Source organism: Trachypithecus francoisi, unplaced genomic scaffold (genome assembly GCF_009764315.1).
Source record: "Trachypithecus francoisi isolate TF-2019V2 unplaced genomic scaffold, Tfra_2.0 Lachesis_group0, whole genome shotgun sequence".
NCBI lineage: Eukaryota > Metazoa > Chordata > Mammalia > Primates > Cercopithecidae > Trachypithecus > Trachypithecus francoisi.
In genome coordinates, this window is record NW_022681453.1 from 83,466,090 (window position 1) to 83,486,898 (window position 20,809).

General features: G+C 34.4%; 1 protein-coding gene across 6 annotated transcripts in view; it reads left to right on the top strand.

Moving 5' to 3' along the window:
• Positions 1-20,809, top strand: part of CBLB (Cbl proto-oncogene B) — a 220,875-nt gene that overhangs the window by 130,471 nt on the left and 69,595 nt on the right. For all 6 annotated transcript variants that reach the window (XM_033211395.1, XM_033211398.1, XM_033211394.1 and 3 more), the window contains 3 exons: positions 2,581-2,668; positions 5,972-6,103; positions 20,178-20,381. In XM_033211395.1, the coding sequence (XP_033067286.1) occupies positions 2,581-2,668; positions 5,972-6,103; positions 20,178-20,381 (424 nt within the window). The remainder of the gene's footprint in view (positions 1-2,580; positions 2,669-5,971; positions 6,104-20,177; positions 20,382-20,809) is intronic.

The window sequence follows — 20,809 nt, forward strand, 5'->3', positions numbered from 1 at the left end:
AAGAAAAAAAGTGATGAGATTTATGCAAAGAAAAAGTGGGAATTTTTAAAAACCTGTGAGCTTTTGGGTGGAACTGGTAGCTTACTCCTGTAATCCCAGCATTTTGGGAGGCTAAGGCAGGAGGATCACTTGAGCTCAGGAGTTCAAGATCAGGCTGGGCAACATGGCAAAACACTCTCTCTACAAAAAATGCAAAAAAATTAGTTGGGCATGGTGGCGTGTGACTGTAGTCCCTGCTACTCTGGAGGCTAAGATGGGATAATCACCTGAGCCTGGGAAGTTGAGGCTACAGTGATGACAGCGTGCCACTGCACTCCAGCCTGGGCATCAGAGTGAGACCCTATCTGGAAAAAAAAAAAAAAAAACCCACACACACGAAACCTTCCAATAAATTAGTTACGTAGTAATTGTATGGCAAGTTATGGTACCAAATGTGTATTTCTCTTTCCTTTTCCTTCTGATTTTCATAAATTTGCTAGTCTTGGTTATTTATACCTGTCTTCTAATGCATCAAAGATTTGTATATAGATTTTGATTTACAATGATTACAGATTTTTTTTTTTTAAGAAAATATACTTTAAAGTTTGAATTTATAAGTAGACAGTAAATGGACAAATCTGTAGAGGGAAAACTTTTGATATAGCTTGTTTGAATTATTCCTTCTGTTTTTCAAATGTCATTCAAAGAGTCACAAATTTTAGTATTATACTCAGCAGAGCAAAGCCTTTAAACTCCTGGGCACAGTAACTCTTGAGAGTTACGCGCGCACACACACACACACACACACACACACACACGCGCGCGTCTCCAGAGGGATTTAGCTAGTTGATTTCGAACTTTAATAATATATTAGGATAAAATAGGATTTGTAAATTAATTAGATAAGGTTTCTCATAAGATCAGAATAGGATATCATCGCATCCAGCTACCATCCGGGTCCACTGTATTTCCTTATATTAATAGTTAATCCAATATTGTATGACATAGTTGAAAGAGATGTTTACTTTGATAACCACCCAACATTCTTTACTCCTTCAATGCCATTGAAAAGTGCTCATCTGCAGTATATCCTGGGTGTATTAAGGACAGAAATAATAAAAAATGATGATTAGCGTACCATAGGAAAGGTTAAAGGTCCTTTTTATACCTTTTTAACCTATCAACAACCTCCTGATAGGTTAAAAATAACTTTTAACGTTTTCTATGGTACCCTAATCCTCATTTTTGTAAACTTTAATTTCTGAATTCTTGCTAGAATTTCGTCATATTATTGAAATGTGATACATAAAATTTTATATAATTTTTTTAAATGGCCAATTTTTAGAGTATATTAAAAAGTTGCTTATCTTCTTTGGATTATCATTCCTCATTTAATATTTGTCAAATTTTGTAACACACTCATAAGGACATTCTAAATTTGTATCATACTCAGATGTAGTAAATTCCTTTTGCTAAATCATAAAAAAAATCATCTCACTGATTTGTCCCTTACTATGTCAGAATTATCTGTCCTTTAAGTTCATTTTTCTGGTTTTCCTGGGTAAATTCTAACACTTAACATGTTTGTAGACACCTCATTCGAGGATAAATATTTTTTGTTACTTTGAAGAATAGATTTGTTATAGTTTTACCCTTTTAAATATACATACTATAGTACTATATTCTTACTATTTTATTTAAGAAATTTAGTATAGAAAGATGTTAAACAGAATTAACCATAATTTAATAAACTGATGAAACACAGCAGTGACATTACCACTTTTTTTTGGTAAATACAAAAATAAGTATTTACCAACACAGTAAATTTTATTTTTTAATGAATTTTTGAATAACAAGTACAACTTCTGATTTAACACAGCAAGAATGCATTATTACTACAACTTTTAGTTCAGATTTCAGTTTTCCCTGATAATAGAACCTTGTTTCTATCTATAGACCATTTTGTGTTTGTAGTATTAAGTCAATGAAACATGGAAATGTAACATTTTCTAATTTTTTAAAATGTGTATGTGCATGTGTGTGTGTATTTGCATTTGTGCACATGTGTTTGTGTTAGGGTGAGGGGAAGATGAGAGGATATGGAAACTGTAGAAACAGGAACACCACAGAAGTGTTTGAATAACTTACAAGAGAACTGTGGCCTTTAATTATATTTTCTTTCCATGTGGTATTAGGCATGGTGTAAAATGATATGGTTAACATTACCTGTGCCTCAGATGAAAGATGTAACAGTTGCAAATAGGTATATCTTCAAAGTGTTTTGGAATAGAACATGATTGATCAGTAAAATATTCTTAGCTTATATATGAGACATATATTAAAGGTATTTCATTGAAAATGGTTGCTTAGTGGGTTGGGCTATATTCATTATGTATTTCTTATATGAAAATAGTTTCTACATTTTAAGTGTCCTAAAAACAACATAATATTTTGGAAATAGTGAAGTAATATGTTATCGATATGTTACATAAAAAGGAAACATCCAGATGTATGTTTGAATATAGAAAAACTTGATTAAATATCCTTAAATGCGTTTAAAACTTGTATATTTAAGGTAATAAAGTTTCCTTTTAAATTCAGTTATCTTTATCCTGACGGGAGGAGTTATAATCCTGATTTAACTGGATTATGTGAACCTACACCTCATGACCATATAAAAGTTACACAGGTAAGGATAATTTCTAGAAAAGTATAATTAAATAAGTATCCATAATGCCTTCTAAATAAATAAGACTCTCATACAGTAGTTAAAATCATGCACAGGTATTTAATACAAAATATACTTAAGGAATTATAAGAGTGTTTAAAGAGAAATTATATTACTTTCTTAGATTCTTTGATACAAATTTATGCTGTTAGAATTCTTGCTTTCCATATAGTATTGGCATTTATATGGGGGAAATAAATAAATCCTTGAGCAGGTAGGTGGATGTAAGGAGAGAGCCATAGTTTAGAAAGCTCCCAAAAAAAAGATTAGAATAATCATATGCCTTAGATTTTAGAGTCAAATAGGTAATTGAAGCCTGTTGAAGATAACAGTTATATTTTTCTAAATCCATTGCTAGCAACCTCATAGATTATGAATGGGAATGTAAGTTGGTGAAACCTTTCTTGAGAGTGATATTCAGTAATTATAAAAATCTAAGTGAAAATATCTTTTCACTTTAGATTCTATATATGTAATAGATCCCATATATATCACTTACACACACACACAAAAACCTGTACAACAGATATTTACTGTAATATTTTTTGTAAAAGTAAAAAGTTACAAAATGCTAAGAAGTTTAGTAATAGATTAAATGGACTACTATTCTCATACTGTATTGTGTGAAGTCATCAACAGGAGGGAGGTAGCTCTACATACTCACGTGGAAACTTCTGCATCTTATACTATAAAATAATTCCATTTATGTAAAGTACGAGTAGGTAACATTTCATTTGGTAAAGTTACATTATGTATATTCAACATCTGTAAGGAAATACATAATTAATTGCTGTATGTGAACATATGAGTATACTTTTTAAAAGATCAAAAAAACCCACCAAACTGGTAAGAGGATTTAACTGAGGAGGGGAAAGGGATTGAGCAATCAGGGAGGGGATGAAGGGAGAATTTTGAGTATTTTATTTTACATTCAGTCTAGTTTTAAAATATTTTATATTTGAGATATGTTCACGCCTTGTGTAATAAATAATAAAAATCTGAGGGAAAAAACAAGAGAAGAATTACAGCTTTTTTTAAGATAGTAGATAATGATTTACCTTATAATTATCCAAGTTTTAGTTCCTGTGGTCTTTACATTATTATGTGAGACATACACGTTGACATTTATATGTACATATTGTACATGTAAATTTAATAAGTGATTGCCTTTTTCTTTTCTTTTTTTGAGATGGAGTCTTGCTCTGTCCCAGGCTGGAGTGCAGTGGCGCCATCTCGCCTCACTGCAAGCTCCGCCTCCTGTGTTTGCGCCATTCTCCCGCCTCAGCCTGAGCAGCTGGGACTACAGGCGCCTGCCACCATGCCCGGCTAATTTTCTGTATTTTTTAGTAGAGACGGAGTTTCACCGTGTTTGCCAGGATGGCCTTGATCTCCCGACCTTGTGATCCGCCTGCCTCAGCCTCGCAAAGTGCTGGGATTACAGGCGTGAGCCACTTTTTTTCATTTTTTTTTTTTTTTTGAGACAGAGTTTTGCTTTTGTTGCCCAGGCTGGAGTGCAGTGGCGCAATCTCGGCTCACCACAACCTCTGCCCTCTGGGTTCAAGCAATTCTCTTGCCTCAGCCTCCCAAGTAGCTGGCATTACAGGCACCCGCCACCACATCAGCTAATTTTTGTATTTTTAGTAGAGATGGGGTTTCTCCATGTTGGTCAGGCTGATCTCGAACTCTGACCTCAGGTGATCCACCCACCTCGCTCTCCCAAAGTGCTGGGATTACAGGCGTGAGCCACCGTGCCCAGCCATGATTGCCATTTTAAATTTAATATGTGATTGCCATTTTAAAAGTTATGTAGTGATCCCGTATTTTCAAATATGTGTGAAAGGATACATAGGAAAGACAGTTCCTCTTTATAAAGCCATTAAAAAAATAAACCTTTGGAAGTAATAACATTCCCTTAAATTACTCGTACATTTTCTTACTGTTTAGGTTGCACTGAGGTCTGTATCTGTGATTTTAGCCTAATGTAATTTTTTTTTATAATTGCATATTTGTCCTTTGGACAGTCATAACCAGTATCAATACTTATCTATTATTTCAGGGACATCAGCAATTTATAACTTACTTTGAATTACTTTAGTTTTATTTCTTTTCCATTTTTATGCATTCTCTCTTCTCTCTTTCCTTAAGTTCCCCATAAAATTTTTGTATATTCACGCATCATAGTAGACACAGTTTCTATGTGTGTACCTGCATGTACATGCATATGTATCCATGTATGTTTATGTGTATATATATATATTTTTTTCTCACCAGGATTATAGTATATTTTAGTAGGCTGTGGACTAAATATTGTTATTTATTTATCCTACTCAGTGCCAGGCACATTGTAGTCACTTACTGAACTAAAAGTTGCTTTATTTACCCAAATATTGGTTTCATAATTTCTTTTCTTTGTATTCCTTTTTTTTATATTTTTTTCGAATTTACCAATTTATTTGTATCTTTGTCACAAAGATCTTTTCAGTATTTGAATTTTGAAAATTTTACTCTGTCAAATGTTTTAAGCTAAAAACCTAATCAATCAAGAACATGGCAGTTTTAATAAAATGGTTTTTGGGTACTGATGTGATTTGTTTTCTTGACAGTGTTAGGGAAAGAGTATGCACTTTTTAGTCAGAGACTTCATTTAGAGTTTGAAGCAAACAGTTGAAACTTATTAAGCCCCAGGCCTAACTTTTGTTAAGTTCAATATATCTTCTTATGCTTTGGAGATTAAGTGAAATAGTAAGTGTGGACCACAGTGCCTGACATGCAGGAAATGCTTGGTAAATATTTGTCGCTTTTCTCTTCCCTTCTGGGATTTCTAAAGATACTGAAACAAAAAAAAATAAAAATAATGTTTAGCTAAGTATCCTTTTTTTTTCAATTTGACAGTTAAATTATATGAGCATGTGGCATTTATAAAAAAGATTAAATCATTGTATATTCCTATTTTAAAACCATGGATTTTGTCTTTTGAGTCACCATGACTGTTGAAGCAAGTCCCTTCCTAAAGGAACCTTAAATAATATGAGTAATTAAGAAGCATATAAGATAGATGATAAAAGTTCAAACCTTTTTAGAATGGATTTTGTAGACCAAATTGTGATTATCAATTCAAAACATGTCTCAAATGGTAACAAAATTCTGACAAGATCAGTTGTGAGATATTTACTGTGTGTCATTTTATTTGGGAAAATTTGATACTAACAATTCATGCTGGAAATACATTAATGTTACTTTCCCTCCCCCTCCCCCAAATTCCAGGAACAATATGAATTATATTGTGAAATGGGCTCCACTTTTCAGCTCTGTAAGATTTGTGCAGAGAATGACAAAGATGTCAAGATTGAGCCTTGTGGGCATTTGATGTGCACCTCTTGCCTTACGGCATGGCAGGTATAATCATTAGCAACATGGTTGTCTGTCTTATGTGTCCTACTAGTATTTTTCTTTTCAGTTTTCTTCTTTAATGGCTTAGGAAGTAATGCTGATAAGTGCTTTATTTTAAATAATTGTGTAGAAATTTTGTATGTTTGAGTTGCTTTATATAATTTGATTTTAACTATCTTATATTTTGTTTCTTTTAAATGTATAACTTAATTTTATTAGTCATCAGTAGTTGTACTTCTATAGTACCATGGATTTCAGGATGTTCACTTGTAGATATTACCAACTAAATATATTTATGCCATTTATTGATAGAATCTGTTTGTAGTAGGTCAGCTTCCAAAGGCAAGTAAATCCTAGTAGATAAATCTTATTTTGATATTTTCAAGGAAACTTCCTTTTCTCCTGAGGAGTCATGGTTCCTGTCTCACATATGCTCCGTAGTGCTGAAATTGGAGAATCAAGACAGGAAGTATCTCCCAAATACTTACAGTTCCCACAGAAACAGGCTTTAACGTTTCCTATTTACTGAAGCATAGTCTCAGGAAAATTGCCTTCCCATTTGTAGCAGGCATTCAATAAATATAAATTGATTTGATGTTTTATAGGAAGGTCTGGAGAATAACTGGTTTTCCAAGGACATTCTTTTATTTCTTCATCTGCAACAAAGATTGAGGATTTTAAAAATGGATCTTTGGACAGATTTCCAGTTTTGAGTATTTGGAGAAGTCATGGAATATTTTGATCAAGCCATTTTGAAACTGCTGTTTGACATAATTACATTGAAGCTAGAAGTATGTTTATAGGGTTTAGAAAGCAAATAATTAAATTTTCTAGCCTTTAAAAAAATTTTCAGTGAAGCATGTAGTTGACATTCCTACCCTATTTCTGAGCCCTTTCAGTCCTTGATTTTCTTTGTCCAACCCTGTACCTCTGCATGACTTGAGAAAGGATGGACATTAAGGTTCATGGAAGGGGGCTGACAAACTCGCCTGCCAAGCTCCTTACTTAGTAATATGATTTTCCCATTTTCATAGTCATAAAAGGGTCTGCTTCTTCTTTTGTGAAAAACTTTTTTTTAATGGATGAGAAAAAGAGGAAGAATTAGGAAACGAATTACAGTTGATTTATATTTTCGAAGTCCTTTCTGAATGCCCAGAGGTCTTTGCTACCTCAGGAACATTGTTCAAAATCCCTATACTTCTCTCCTTCAATATGAATTTGGCTTCTATTTTGTTTTAGGTTTTTCTTTATATCCTCTCCCTAATTATTTCCTTTTATCCCTTCATGATGTTGGTGAATTTTGCATATTACAGGGAGATGTTGGAGGAGATCATTCTCAACATAGATACTTGATTTCTATTTAAATTATGTTAACAGTAATAGTTCTGCAAACTTAGCAGTGCCTTTCAAAAACTACATTCAATAAATTTAGATATGTTGATAGAAGACAAAATTGCAAGTTTATTTCAAATGTATCAGTAGGAGGTATTATAGAGATAGTGACTTAGTGATAGATTGTCTGTAATTGGACTACTTAGGACTGGTGTACCTGATAATGATTCAGTGTTTCAGGATACATGTTAAACTAACAAAGAAAACAGATTGTATTTGTCACCGTTCTTTGCCTTCAGTGTGGTAGTGTGGTTTTTACAGGTACATAGAAACTAAAAGCCTTGCATTTCTCCCTGAAGAAAATCAGAATAATAGCCTGATACAAATTCCTAACTGCCTCCATGCAAGGCTTCTGTATTTCACCCATTTTTCTCCAGGCTCCAGTCTTAGAACATACACATGCATACATGTTGCAAGACTTCCCATCTGTAACTCAATACTGTGCTTAGTATTTGGGGGTTAAGTTGGTTAAAAGTCAGAAGCTAGGCCTGGCACGGTGGCTCACGCCTGTAATTCCAGCACTTTGGGAGGCCGAGGTGGGCGGATCACGAGGTCAGGAGATCGAGACCATCCTGGCTAACACGGTGAAATCCATCTCTACTAAAAATACAAAAAAATTAGTCGGGTGTGGTGGCGGGGGCCTGTAGTCCCAGCTACTTGGGAGGCTGAGGCAGGAGAATGGCGTGAACCTGGAAGGTGGAGCTTGCAGTGAGCCGAGATCGTGCCACTGCACTCCAGCCTGAAACTCTGTCTCAAAAAAAAAAAAAAGTCAGAAGCTGCTATTAGTTTGACAGAAACATTTGTTTAGTAAACTGTTTTGTTTAAAGCATCATACAAAATAGTTGTTCACTGGCGGGGCATGGCAGCTCACACCTTTAAATCCCAGTACTTTGGGAGGCTGAGGCAGGAAGATCCCTTGAGCCCAGGAGTTCAAGAACAGCCTGGACAACATAGAGCGACCCCATTTCTATAAAAAAAAAAAAAAAAAAAAAAATTAAGAAAAAAAAAACACACCTGTTTATCTTGCAGCCCAGGGTGAGTAGAAAAGTATGGCTGAATATAAAGCAACAAATATTTTATTTATTTTAGTTTCTATACTTCTTAAAAGAAAGTTTATTTATTCCTAGTAAATAAATACTACCTTCACTAAGTCCTATCTTAAAACATTGTCAGTAGATTCTTGGAAACTGCAACTTTGAGCAAAGTGACATACTGTAAACTATAGGAACCTTAACTCTTGTTTCTATCTATTAGCCTATGGTAAAATAGATTTCATCATACAGTAAGTTGTTTCACTTAAAGTCTCAATTTCCAGTAACTGATTAACCTTATTAATTGAGGACTTAACTGTATTTATTTGTTAGGTTTGTGAACTATTTGCAATAGATCCATTATGTGCAAAAGGGATAGGAATATTTCCCAGCTGTCATTCTGTATTATTAATGCTGTGTCCTTTACATCGCCACAACATTTCTGTGTGTTACTGTGCATTCTCCAAATTGGTGTAGTTCCTCTTGCTTGTTGCTTATCAATTCCTTGAATTATTTCATGATTTTTTATATTGGCCTAATGACCTTATATGAAGATATATTCAGTAATGTTGGTAAGTTGTTAACATTTACTATTTCTCTTTTTCACTCTGAACTGCTTCTCAGTTTTGCTTTTAGAAATTGAGAAAGTACATAAATGTCAAGTTCTGAAAATTGTGTTTAGCTAAAATGTTTAAAGTTATGTGAGACAGTAATAACAAAGTAGTTTACTAAGTAAAGTAGTAACAAAAATGACAAATTCAAAACTATTCAGAAGGCTGAAATAATAACATTTATGTTACTAGACACTAATGTTATTATCTTAATCTGATCATTGAATTTTTGCACCTAAATTAGTGAAAAATATGCAAACCTTTATTTTCAGTACTGTTTTTGAATTCTCCTCACACAAAGCAGCTCATCATTAATAAGCATACTCCTGATACATTTTGTATATGTCTCTGTAAGCTCTTACCTCATTATGTTCATATTGTAAATATTTCCATATTTATGTATTTCCTTTCTAGAATGTGGATTACTTTACCTACTTTAGAATCTCTCTCTGCTAGCATGTTATCTGCACACTGGTCATTACTCAGTAAATACTTATAGATTGCATGCTAGGTAATGTAAAAGAAAAGGAAATCTATAAATACATTAAATAAAAAGACAGTATTGTAGATTGGTTGTGACAAGCTCTTACAATACTTTTCTGAGAAGTATTTATGATCTTTTCTTTTTTTTTTTTGAGACGGAGTCTCGCTCTGTGGCCCAGGCTGGAGTGCAGTGGCCGGATCTCAGCTCACTGCAAGCTCCGCCTCCCGGGTTTACGCCATTCTCCTGCCTCAGCCTCCCGAGTAGCTGGGACTACAGGTGCCCACCACCTCGCCTGGCTAGTTTTTTTGTATTTTTTAGTAGAGACGGGGTTTCACCGTGTTAGCCAGGATGGTCTTGATCTCCTGACCTCGTGATCCGCCCATCTCGGCCTCCCAAAGTGCTGGGATTACAGGCTTGAGCCACTGCGCCCGGCCTTTATGATCTTTTCAAAGACCTTTTATCATATTCAGTATCTGAACGAATCCTAGAAATTCTAAGGCTTAGTTCCCTTTGTTCCATTCACTAGCTATTGTGTGATTTCCTTAACTTTTTACCTTGTGATTTTTTCCAACCATTTTTGAACCATGTTATTTTACTTTTATTGTTTGCAGTACTACCAGCACTAACAGAAGCAGTAAGACTGCATTTTTATTGCTTTTTTGCACCCAAAAAAAAATACATATGCACAGTAATCCCCGGTTCATGTTTTCTCTACCCCTAAAGAAAATTGTTCTTAGGTCAATAATTCTAAGTTGATATTTCACAGTCTCTGTACCTCAGTGGGATCTTACTGGTCAAAGGAAGTTTCAACTTTGAACATTTCTACTTTTGGATAATCTAAATATTTTTACATTTAGATATAGTCTTCACATAGTAGTGCTTCCTGCCAACTGGCATATCTGTTTTGGCAGCTTTTGTATTATTGCATGAACAGCAACGTTTGTTGATCATTTAAACATGTTATTGCAAAATGCCTCTGGTATTTAATAAAAATAAAAGTCTTATAAAGTTAATCTAGTGAAAGCACAGTTGTAAAACATTAGATGTGCTGAAAGTCTCATATCTGTAATCTCACCTAGCTGCTCACTTGACTTAACCTAATTGATGGTAAATGTGTCAGTAAGAAGAACAAAATTATAGCACACTTCATAGTTGCGCAAAATATTGCCAAAAGTGGTATCTAAGCTTGTAGATATATAGAGAAATGTTCTCAAGGTATTAGGTCTCTGGACTTAAGAGTGAAATAACTTATGTCTCTCTTTTTCTATTTTTTCCTCATTCAAAAATGGTACTTTAAAGACACTGTTTTTGTTTTATATGATTAAATTTGCAAGCTTAACTGTGCACAGGAAGAATCTGTTATTTTGCTTCTTCCTCTTACTGGTTTGGTAGAAGCAAACCAAGATTATTTCAACTATCATTTTCCATTTATTTATTTATTTAGGAAACATTCTTTGAGCAGCTGCAATATCCCATGTTCTGTACTATGCTCTGAACTAAGAACTCTGAGACACAATCCTTAGCCTCAAGAAGATAAAGTTAAAATTAAACCTGAAATTTCTGTTGAGGTGCATGGTATTAATAATTACTTGAAATGAGTATCCTGTTGTCGTTCAAATTTAATTATGGCTGCTAGACATTTTTTGTTACTTTCTACTATGCTGGTTGGGCATGCTGATATGAAAATGATTTTAAAGGCTGCATGTCTGCCAGGAAGCTATGATAAATCAGTTAGAATCCAATAGGAAATATTAAACCCTGGACATTAATCATACTATGCTCAGCAGTGTGCATTTTTAGCAGGTCATTCTTCACCAACTTTTCCTTCCATCTGAGGCCCAACTTTGGTTTAATTGAAATTCATTAGAGACTTAAATTTTATGTAATTAATAGAAAACTTAAGAAATGCACAGTAGCTGTGTCAGTTGTTACAGGCTGCAAGTGGTTACTCTTTAATTGCTGTCATAATGGCCCATTAGTCATGCCTCTGAAGAGGTGTCAGATGCTTTTTTCTCTTTCTGAAACATCTGTGTTATTTAATAAATTGAATAAGCAAGCAGAGTTTGCACAGAATACTAAATAAGTTGAATAATCATCTTTCTAGAGACATTCTTTGAAATAATATTACTCTGTGTGCAACATTTCTGTGCTACCCTTGGTAATAAAACTTGGAGAGTTGTCTTTCACGTCCACGTGTTAATGGGATATTAACAAAACGTTAATCTTCTCAACCTTGACCGTCTTCCTTTGTGAGGCAGCATATTATGCGGCAGGGGTTCTGCAGCATTACCATGTAAGGTTAAAAGTTAAGGAATTGTTTTCATTCTGTGCTTATTTCAGGAATCTAGAAAATGGTTTTTGATTTATAGTTCTTGAAGAGGTCCTTCACATCCCTTGTAAGTTGTATTCCTAGGTATTTTATTCTCTTTGTAGCAGTTGTGAATGGGAGTTCACTCGTGATTTGGCTCTGTGTTTGTCTATTATTGATGCATAGAAATGCTTGTTATTTTTGCACATAGATTTTATATCCTGAGACTTTGCTGAAGCTTCTTATCAGCTTAAGGAGATTTTGGGCTGAGATGATGGGGTTTTCTAAATATACGGAGAGGACATAAAGAAATGGACAAACATTACATGCTCATGGATGGGAAGAATCAGTATCATGAAAATGGCCATAATGCCCAAAGTAATTTATAGATTCAATGCTGTCCTCATCAAACTACCATTGACTCTTCACACACTTAGAAAAACTACTTTAAATTGCATATGGAACCAAAAAAAAAGCTCGTATAGCCACGACAATCCTAAGAAAAAAGAAAAAAGCTGGAGGCATCATGCTACCTGACTTCAAACTATACTACAAGGCTACAGTAACCAAAACAGCATGGTACTGGTACCAGAACAGACATATAGACCAATGGAGCAGAACAGATGCCTCAGAAATAATGCCACACATCTACAACCATCTGATCTTTGATAAACCTGACAACAATAAGCAATGTGGAAAGGATTCCCTATTTAATAAATGGTATTGGAAAAACTGGCTAGCCATATGCAGAAAACTGAAACTGGACCTCTTCCTTACACCTTATACAAAAATTAACTCAAGATGGATTAAAGACTTGCATGTAAGACCTAAAACCATAAAAACCCTAGAAGAAAACATAGGCAATACCATTCAGGACATAGGCATGGGCAAAGACTTCATGACTAAAACACCAAAAGCAATGGCAACAAAAGCCATAATAGACAAATGGGATCTAATTAAACTAAAGAGGTTCTGTACAGCAAAAGAAACTATCATCAGAGTGAACAGACAACCTACAGAATGGGAGAAAATTTCTGCAATTTATCCATCTGACAAAGGGCTAATATCCAGAATCTACAAGAAACTTAAACACATTTATAAGAAAAAAAATCCATCAAAAAATGGACGAAGATATGAACAGACACTTCTCAAAAGAAGACATAAAATTTATGCAACCAACAAACATATGAAAAAAAAAATCACTTGTCATTAGAGAAATGCAAATCAAAACCACAATGAGATACCATCTCACACCATTTAGAATGGCGATCATTAAAAAGTCAGGAAACAACAGATGCTGGAGAGCATGTGGAGAAATAGGAATGCTTTTACACTGTTGGTGGGAGTGTAAATTAGTTCAACCATTGTAGAAGATGGTATGGCGATTCCTCAAGGATCTAGAGTCAGAAATACCATTTGATCTAGCAATCCCATTACTGGGTATGTACTCAAAGGATTATAAATCATTCTACCATAAAGACACATGCACATGTATGTTTATTGCAGCACTATTCACAATATCAAAGACTTGGAATCAACCCAAATGTCCATCAGTGATAGACTGAATAAAGAAAATGTGGCACATATACACCATGGAATACTATGCAGCCATAAAAAAGGATGAGTTCATGTCCTTTGCAGGGACATGGATGAAGCTGGAAACTATCATTCTCAGCAAACTAACACAAGAACAGAAAAGCAAACACCACATGTTCTCACTCATAAGTGGGAGTTGAACAGTGAGAACACATGGAGGGGAGGGGAACATCACACACCAGGGTCTGTTAGGGGCTGCAGGGCAAGGGGAGGGATAGCATTAGGAGAACTACCTAATGTATGATGAGTTGATGGGTGCAGCTAACCACCATGGCACGTGTATACCTGTGTAACAAACCTGCATGTTCTGCACATGTATCCCAGAACTTTTAAAGTATAATAAAAGAAAAAAAATTTAAAAAAGGAAAATGGCTTTTGAGCTCCTGAATGGAACAAACTCCAAGCTGTGTTCTTCATATCTTCCTTCAAAAATAAAAAATGGATATCTTTGTCAGTTGGATATGCAGCTATGTTTTGAATTCCTGCCAAGGACTTTAATTCAATTAAATGTAAAATTAGTTTTCCTGTGGTTATTCTTCCTGTATATTGTTTGATATAATTTAAAAGAAAGGTACCAGAGTATTCAAAATAGTAACTCACCAAAAAATCAGTAAACTCTGATTTTAATGTGGAATATGATTAAGGAGATTTCTAGATGTTCCATATGTAGAGAGTGTTGTTGGGAAAAAGTATATAGTTTTCTGAGAGAGGTGAGAAACAAACTCAAATGATGACTTTTAAGGCAATAAGAAATAATCTTTGGCCAGGCATGCTTGCTCACACCTGTAATCTCAGCACTTTGGGAAGCCTAGATGGGTGGATCACATGAGGTCAGCAGTTTAAGACCAGCCTAGCCAACATGGCAAACCCTGTTTCTATTAAAAATACCAAATATCTAGGCGTGGTGGCAGGAGCCTGTAATCCCAGCAGCTTGGGAGGCTGAGGCACAGGTGAATGACTTGAACCTTAGAGGCGGAGGTTTCAGTGAGCTGAGATCACGGCACTGCACCCCAGCCTAGGTAACACAGCAAGATTCTGTCTCAAAAGATACAAAAAAAAAAGATAAAATAAAATAAATCTTTTACTCTATCTTCCTTCAAAGGCAACTGGTTTTCAACGGTCTTCAAATTTCTAGCCTCAGTGAAATTTTATAACTTAGGTTCTACAAATAGAAAATAATACTTGCCTTTACGAATGTTTTAAATTGGCACTTTTGTCTTTAACCACCCGTTGTGTCTTTCGTGTAAATGTGATTAAGTGTTGGAGTTTCCCTTTCACATTGGGAGTAATAAAGAAGCTGCGAGAGTTGTCCAAATACATTATAGTAACATTATGAACTAGAGTGATACACTAGAAAAGGAAAGGAAATGATGGATATGATAAAATCTAGCAGAGTAAGTACTTGATTCTTAAGTCTAATGACTAAATTAGGTGGATGCTCACTCTGTTGTAAAGTGTGTGGACAGTAACAGATACTGGCACTTTGGAAACATTTTCAGTTGACTCCAGCATGGGTCTTTTATAGATGTTGTTAAAGTTGACACCATTTTTAAAAAGTGTTTAGAATGTAGACTCATTCTAAATGACCAGCTCATTCTAGACCAACTTCATGCATTAAAATTTTAAATTGGATTCAAGCAACAAATGTTTAAAACAAAAAGCTTTTACTATGTAAAAACGTATCCTCAGAAATGGTATAATTATTCAGATACATTTTACGTCTTCCTGTTAAAGAGCTGAAACTTTTCAATTAGAGCCAACAGAATATTCATTGATTTTAGTAGTTTTTTTTAATTTTGAAATTTGCAATTTAAGCAAAATAGTTTTAAATTTTTTACATTTGTGAATGATCAGTAGTAGCAACTGGCTGTTTTTCACCTTTATTTTAACCTAGGCTATGAATCTGAGATTGAAAAACCACTGCATGCTGATCCTATAGTGTAGTGTTGAAATGATTAGACTCTTGAAATAGACCCCCTTGTTGTGATTTCCTACTTAGTATTGCTTGCTATATGACCTTCATCAAACCAGTAAACCCATTTTTCTTGTTGGTAAACGAGGGAACAACAATTGTACCTACCTTATAGGATTAAATGAATTAATATTTAGAGAGTGCTTACAACAGTGCCTAGAATTTTAGTTATTACTGTTTCTAATAAAGTATTTAGGAGATATCTCATATTTCCAATTATGATTAATCTATGCACACTGATAATTCTGCAGGTTTTAAGTTGTATTCATTTCATTACAAAATGGAATTCGTATAAAGATACAAGTTTTTTCAAATGTTAAGATATGTTTCCTTAGTTTTCTTATTTATTCTTGAGACTATTTTTATACTAATTATGCCAACTGGAATTTTTATAGCACTTTATAAAGCTTTAAAATAATTTATCTCACTTTATGGTGTCTCTAAATGTGCATTATCTCATTGTACCCTGTATGTAAGATGCAATGAATTGCCCGGGGTCACACAGCTGTAATTGGAGAAAGTAGAAGTCCAGTCCAGGTATCCTAATTCAGAATGTCTGTGCTCCTTTTCTGATTCAGTATGCAGGCTTTTATGGGCCTCCCAAATCAGAGCTAGAAGAGTCTAGATTCACCAATGTCTTTTTCCCTTGTCCATCATAAAATAAACCAGAACCAAAGATCTCTCCCACTCTGGGGCATTTTGTCTAAGATTACTATTAACTATCCTTCTTTATTCTTTCATTCGTTCTTTCAGCCAGGAGTTACTGAGTTTCTGTGGGAGATACTATGCTTTGAAAATTCTTGGTATGATCCAACCTATTCTCAGTGCATTTATATACATATAATTTTTCCAGTTATAATTGCTATGTTTAAAAAAAGATTTGTGACAACCTCATAGCTACATGAAATACAGCAAGGTAATATAAATTAAAAGTTACTGATAAAGGAAAAAATGCACACATGCATACGCATACACATACAGTAAAAATATAAAATGCACTCCAAAATGAGACTTAGGAGGCCCTATGTATATACCCTACAGCCCTTGGTGTATGTTATATATGTGGGAAGGCATAAAGTGATTGACCTTAAGTCAAAGTATGCCTCTAATAATCAGGCTGAAAGCAAATAAATTACACTATATATAATGCTATCTTGAAAAACATTTAAAAGAAGATACTTAAGATATAGTATGTCTATCTTAGCAATATTTAAACAGAGTATGGAAGGTGATTGATACATGATGATGATGAGATGGTACTAACAATATTCATTTGGGTTTTTACATAGAGTATTTGTGGAGAATGTATTATGAAGATTTAAAATTTTTTTCTATTTGTTTGTCATTGTTTTTTATCTGAGTTTACCTAAAGTTACATTTTTAAGTAATGTCACTGACTTACAGTATTAATGGTTGAGATGTGAGTCTGAATTATTTTACTATATTATGAGAAATGACAGAATCTAGTTTCAGCTGTGTATTGTATTCACTGATAACTTATGTATCCTTTGGTTTAGAAGTATTTCTTTTTTGAGGAAGTGAAACCTACTGAGTCATTTAGAATAGACGGAGTCCTCAGTACTTCCTCTTAACATTCACGGAATGGTGGGAACTAGAAAATGAGTTATTTATTGGTCTTTCTTTTCCATTAACACGTATTATTTGATATTGCATTAAGTATACATTGACAGAAACATTATTTTAATTATTGTATTGAAGACATTTTTCATGTGTATTTAATCAACCATCTGACAGAAACTAGGGCAGAGTAACTAAAGTAGCATTTGAGACTTTGTCGTTAGATATAATTTGCATGTGACAGTAGTCTATTTATAAAGTGTGATGAAGTCATATTAGAGTAAGTCCATTAGAGACACATTCAGTGTGATCTGTGTTTGCAAATCAAAATTAGTGTTCGTTGCAGCTGTTTGTTGATCTGATGAGTAATGTACACTCTCAACAACAAAACTGAAGAGAAGATGTATTTTGTGATATCTACTCTTATAATAGGTACTCTTAACACACATCGGTAATTTGTATAACATTAAACTTTCAGTAGCATAGAGAAAAATCTAAATTCAGTTTTAGATGAACAGTTCTCTGTTTTTTCTTGTGTTATAAAGACACAATTATTGCCTTTCACCTCCTCCCCCTTCAAAACTCAGTATTTTCAGTTACCTCTTATGAGGAAATAGATCACATAAACTGGAAGTCATCCTTAACCAGAGCAATATGTGAGTTGACCCTGGAGGTTCAAAGAGAAACTTACATAGCCTAATAGTGTGGCTTGCACATTCTATGCACTGTACTAAAAAATAATGTGACTTTCGTTATTTTGATTGGGTGGAATAATTTTTAGTTATGATAATTGTACTGGAATTAGGTCTTTAAAAGGTTCTTGGTTTTTAGTTATGATACTAAAATATTTACTGATGAATTTATATGATGTGTAGGGGGTACTTCAAAACGATGTAAGAGTGGAAGAAACGAGAACATACAGATAAAACTGGATTGGGGATGAATTGATAATTGTTGAAGTCGGGTGATAGGTACTTAGAAATTTATTATAGTTTTCCCTCAAATTTTATGTGTATCTGAGATTTTCTACAATAATTTTTTTAAATGTATGAGTAAATAAAGCGACTACGTAGGTCTCAAAGTACTGCTTTCTATTCTTCATGGGTTAAAGACAGAGGGACCATCAGATCTTCAGATCTTGCTTTCTTTTTTTTTCTTTTTTTCTTTTTTTGGCACAGGGTCTTACCCTGACACCCAGGCTGAGGGCAGGCATGCTATCGTAGCTCACTGCAGCCTCAAACTCCTGGTCTCAAGCGAAGCCCCCAGCTCAGCCTCCCGACCAGCTGGGACTTCAGGTGTGTACCACAACACCTGGATAATTTTTTAAACATTTATTTTTTGTGGAGACAAGGTCTTGCTATGTTGCCCAGACTGGCACAGCTTGCTGTTAAATAAAACTAGCTTTTTGAAATTGTCTTATGTAAATCTGTTATAGTATTCCACTATAGGTACCTAATATGGATCCCTTTTGACTTTTATAACAAGGGGAGTTTTGCCTGAATGGTAACGTATATTGAATATGACTTCAAATTTAATATTCTTTTTATAAGAGAAAGATTTTGTTTTTCTTATTTACTCCTGTGTTAGAAAATATCATTGCAAGGAGGTTATCAAAAATAGAAGAACTAAATCTTGGTTTTATTATCTGTAAAACGATGGAGCAAATAATATTTAATGTGTTTTGAAGCTTGCTGGACATGAACATGTTTGGTGGGAAACCTTGAAGGATTCTGTATTTATATATCTATATTTCTTTATACCACCTTAGTTCAACTATTTTACCATTCCAAGTTTATTTTCCAAATTATGTACAAGCAGATGAATAAGGGAATGTGGCAATTTATTTTTCTTAAGCAAGCTCAGTGTTTTGTGTTTTTTGACACATTGTTTGGCAAAGGAGGTGTTCCATTTGTTGAGCTGAATGAAGTTCAGAAAGAATAAACTATCACAAGATCTGCCACAAAGTAGATGTGAGGTAGTTGTTCAATGAGAAGAGAGAGAGAGAGTTATTCCATCCTTGATCCAAGCATCACTGTTGGGCAGGTAGATCACTAATTTCCTATTAAACTAAGTGGACAGGACAGTCCTGAATTAATTATGGAACAGTTTCTTTAAAGACATCAGCTCTCTGCATCCCTTGTCTTGCCACTAAAATGGTGCTATTTCATCCTGTTTCTCCCTTAAAGTAATTTTGTGATTTTTACTACGTTTAAATGACACATTGCTAAAGTCAGAGTATAATGCAAAACCAAAAATAGGGTGGAGAATATCATATACCATCTTATCTCTAGAAAGCAATGTTGTCTGTAGGGCAAGAAAACAGTCTTTTTATTTCCCTGCAAATTGTGAATTTTTAATGTAGTTAGTTTTGAGAAATGAATGTAGGAAACTTTGAGCAAAATGTCCAATAATGACCATTAAATACTTTTCCAGCCCAAAAGTATTTGCACAAATCTTTTTGTATCATATTGTTTAAAAGCAAGATAAGGGGCAAAACTTAGTCTCTCACAGAGAACTATATATTCCCAATGAGTTGTGTGTCAGGATGAGAGGCTTTCAGGACAGATGATGGCTTTTGATTATAAATGTACACATTTTAATTTTTCCTAATTGTGTATAGATTTTAAAATACACAGGCAGTTAAAACAAATATTCAGCCACAGTTAGATGCACAGGTATTGTATTTTTCTCACCGATACTACTGCTGTATTATGAATTTTTACCAAAATGTACTTTTTAATGGAATGTTTAGTTAGTATTGCTGTCTTTTCATAAGGAGAGACATGATTCAATTTCCAGTTTTCTTCAGGACTCTAATGCCTTGATACATTAGAATAATAAGTGAACTTTCAGGAAAATAAAGAGGTTTCTTTTCTTGGGAAAATTGGACTTAAAACAAATGTTTTTTTCCTTGGGAAACTGAAGATACTGACCGTTTAATATATATTTTGTTGACTCCGTGTTCTACACACACTACCTCTTCAAGACAAATCTTCCCCCACCTCCTACCCCATAAACTTTTTTTAGGGGGATGATTTTTATAGTTGTAGAACATTAGTGTTTCTCAGTACTGTTTATGTTGAAACCATGCATTTTCTGTTTGTTTAGGAGTCGGATGGTCAGGGCTGCCCTTTCTGTCGTTGTGAAATAAAAGGAACTGAGCCCATAATCGTGGACCCCTTTGATCCAAGAGATGAAGGCTCCAGGTGTTGCAGCATCATTGACCCCTTTGGCATGCCGATGCTCGACTTGGACGACGATGATGATCGAGAGGAGTCCTTGATGATGAATCGGTTGGCGAACGTCCGAAAGGTAAAACTAGAAACATGGGTTTAGTTAGGGTGGTGTGACCATATGAAAAAGAAATGATGCTGTCATAAATGGAGTATGACTGAGTGTATTTGAGTTTCCAAAAGAAGCACACACACGTACTAGGCTAGGCCTCTACAGGGTCAGGATCATCAATGTCACTGTCTTGTACCTCCACATCTTGTCCTGCTGGAAGGTCTTCAGAAGCAGTAACACACGTGGAGCTGTCATCTCCTATGATAACAATGCCTTCTTCTAGAATACTTCCTGAAGAACCTGAGACCATGTTACGGTTAACGTTTTTTCATTAGTAGGAGTATACTCTAAAATAATGATAAAAAGTATAATATTGTAAATACATAAACCAGTAATATAGTCATTTATTATCATTGTCACATATTATGTGCTGTGCATAAGTATATGTGCTATAC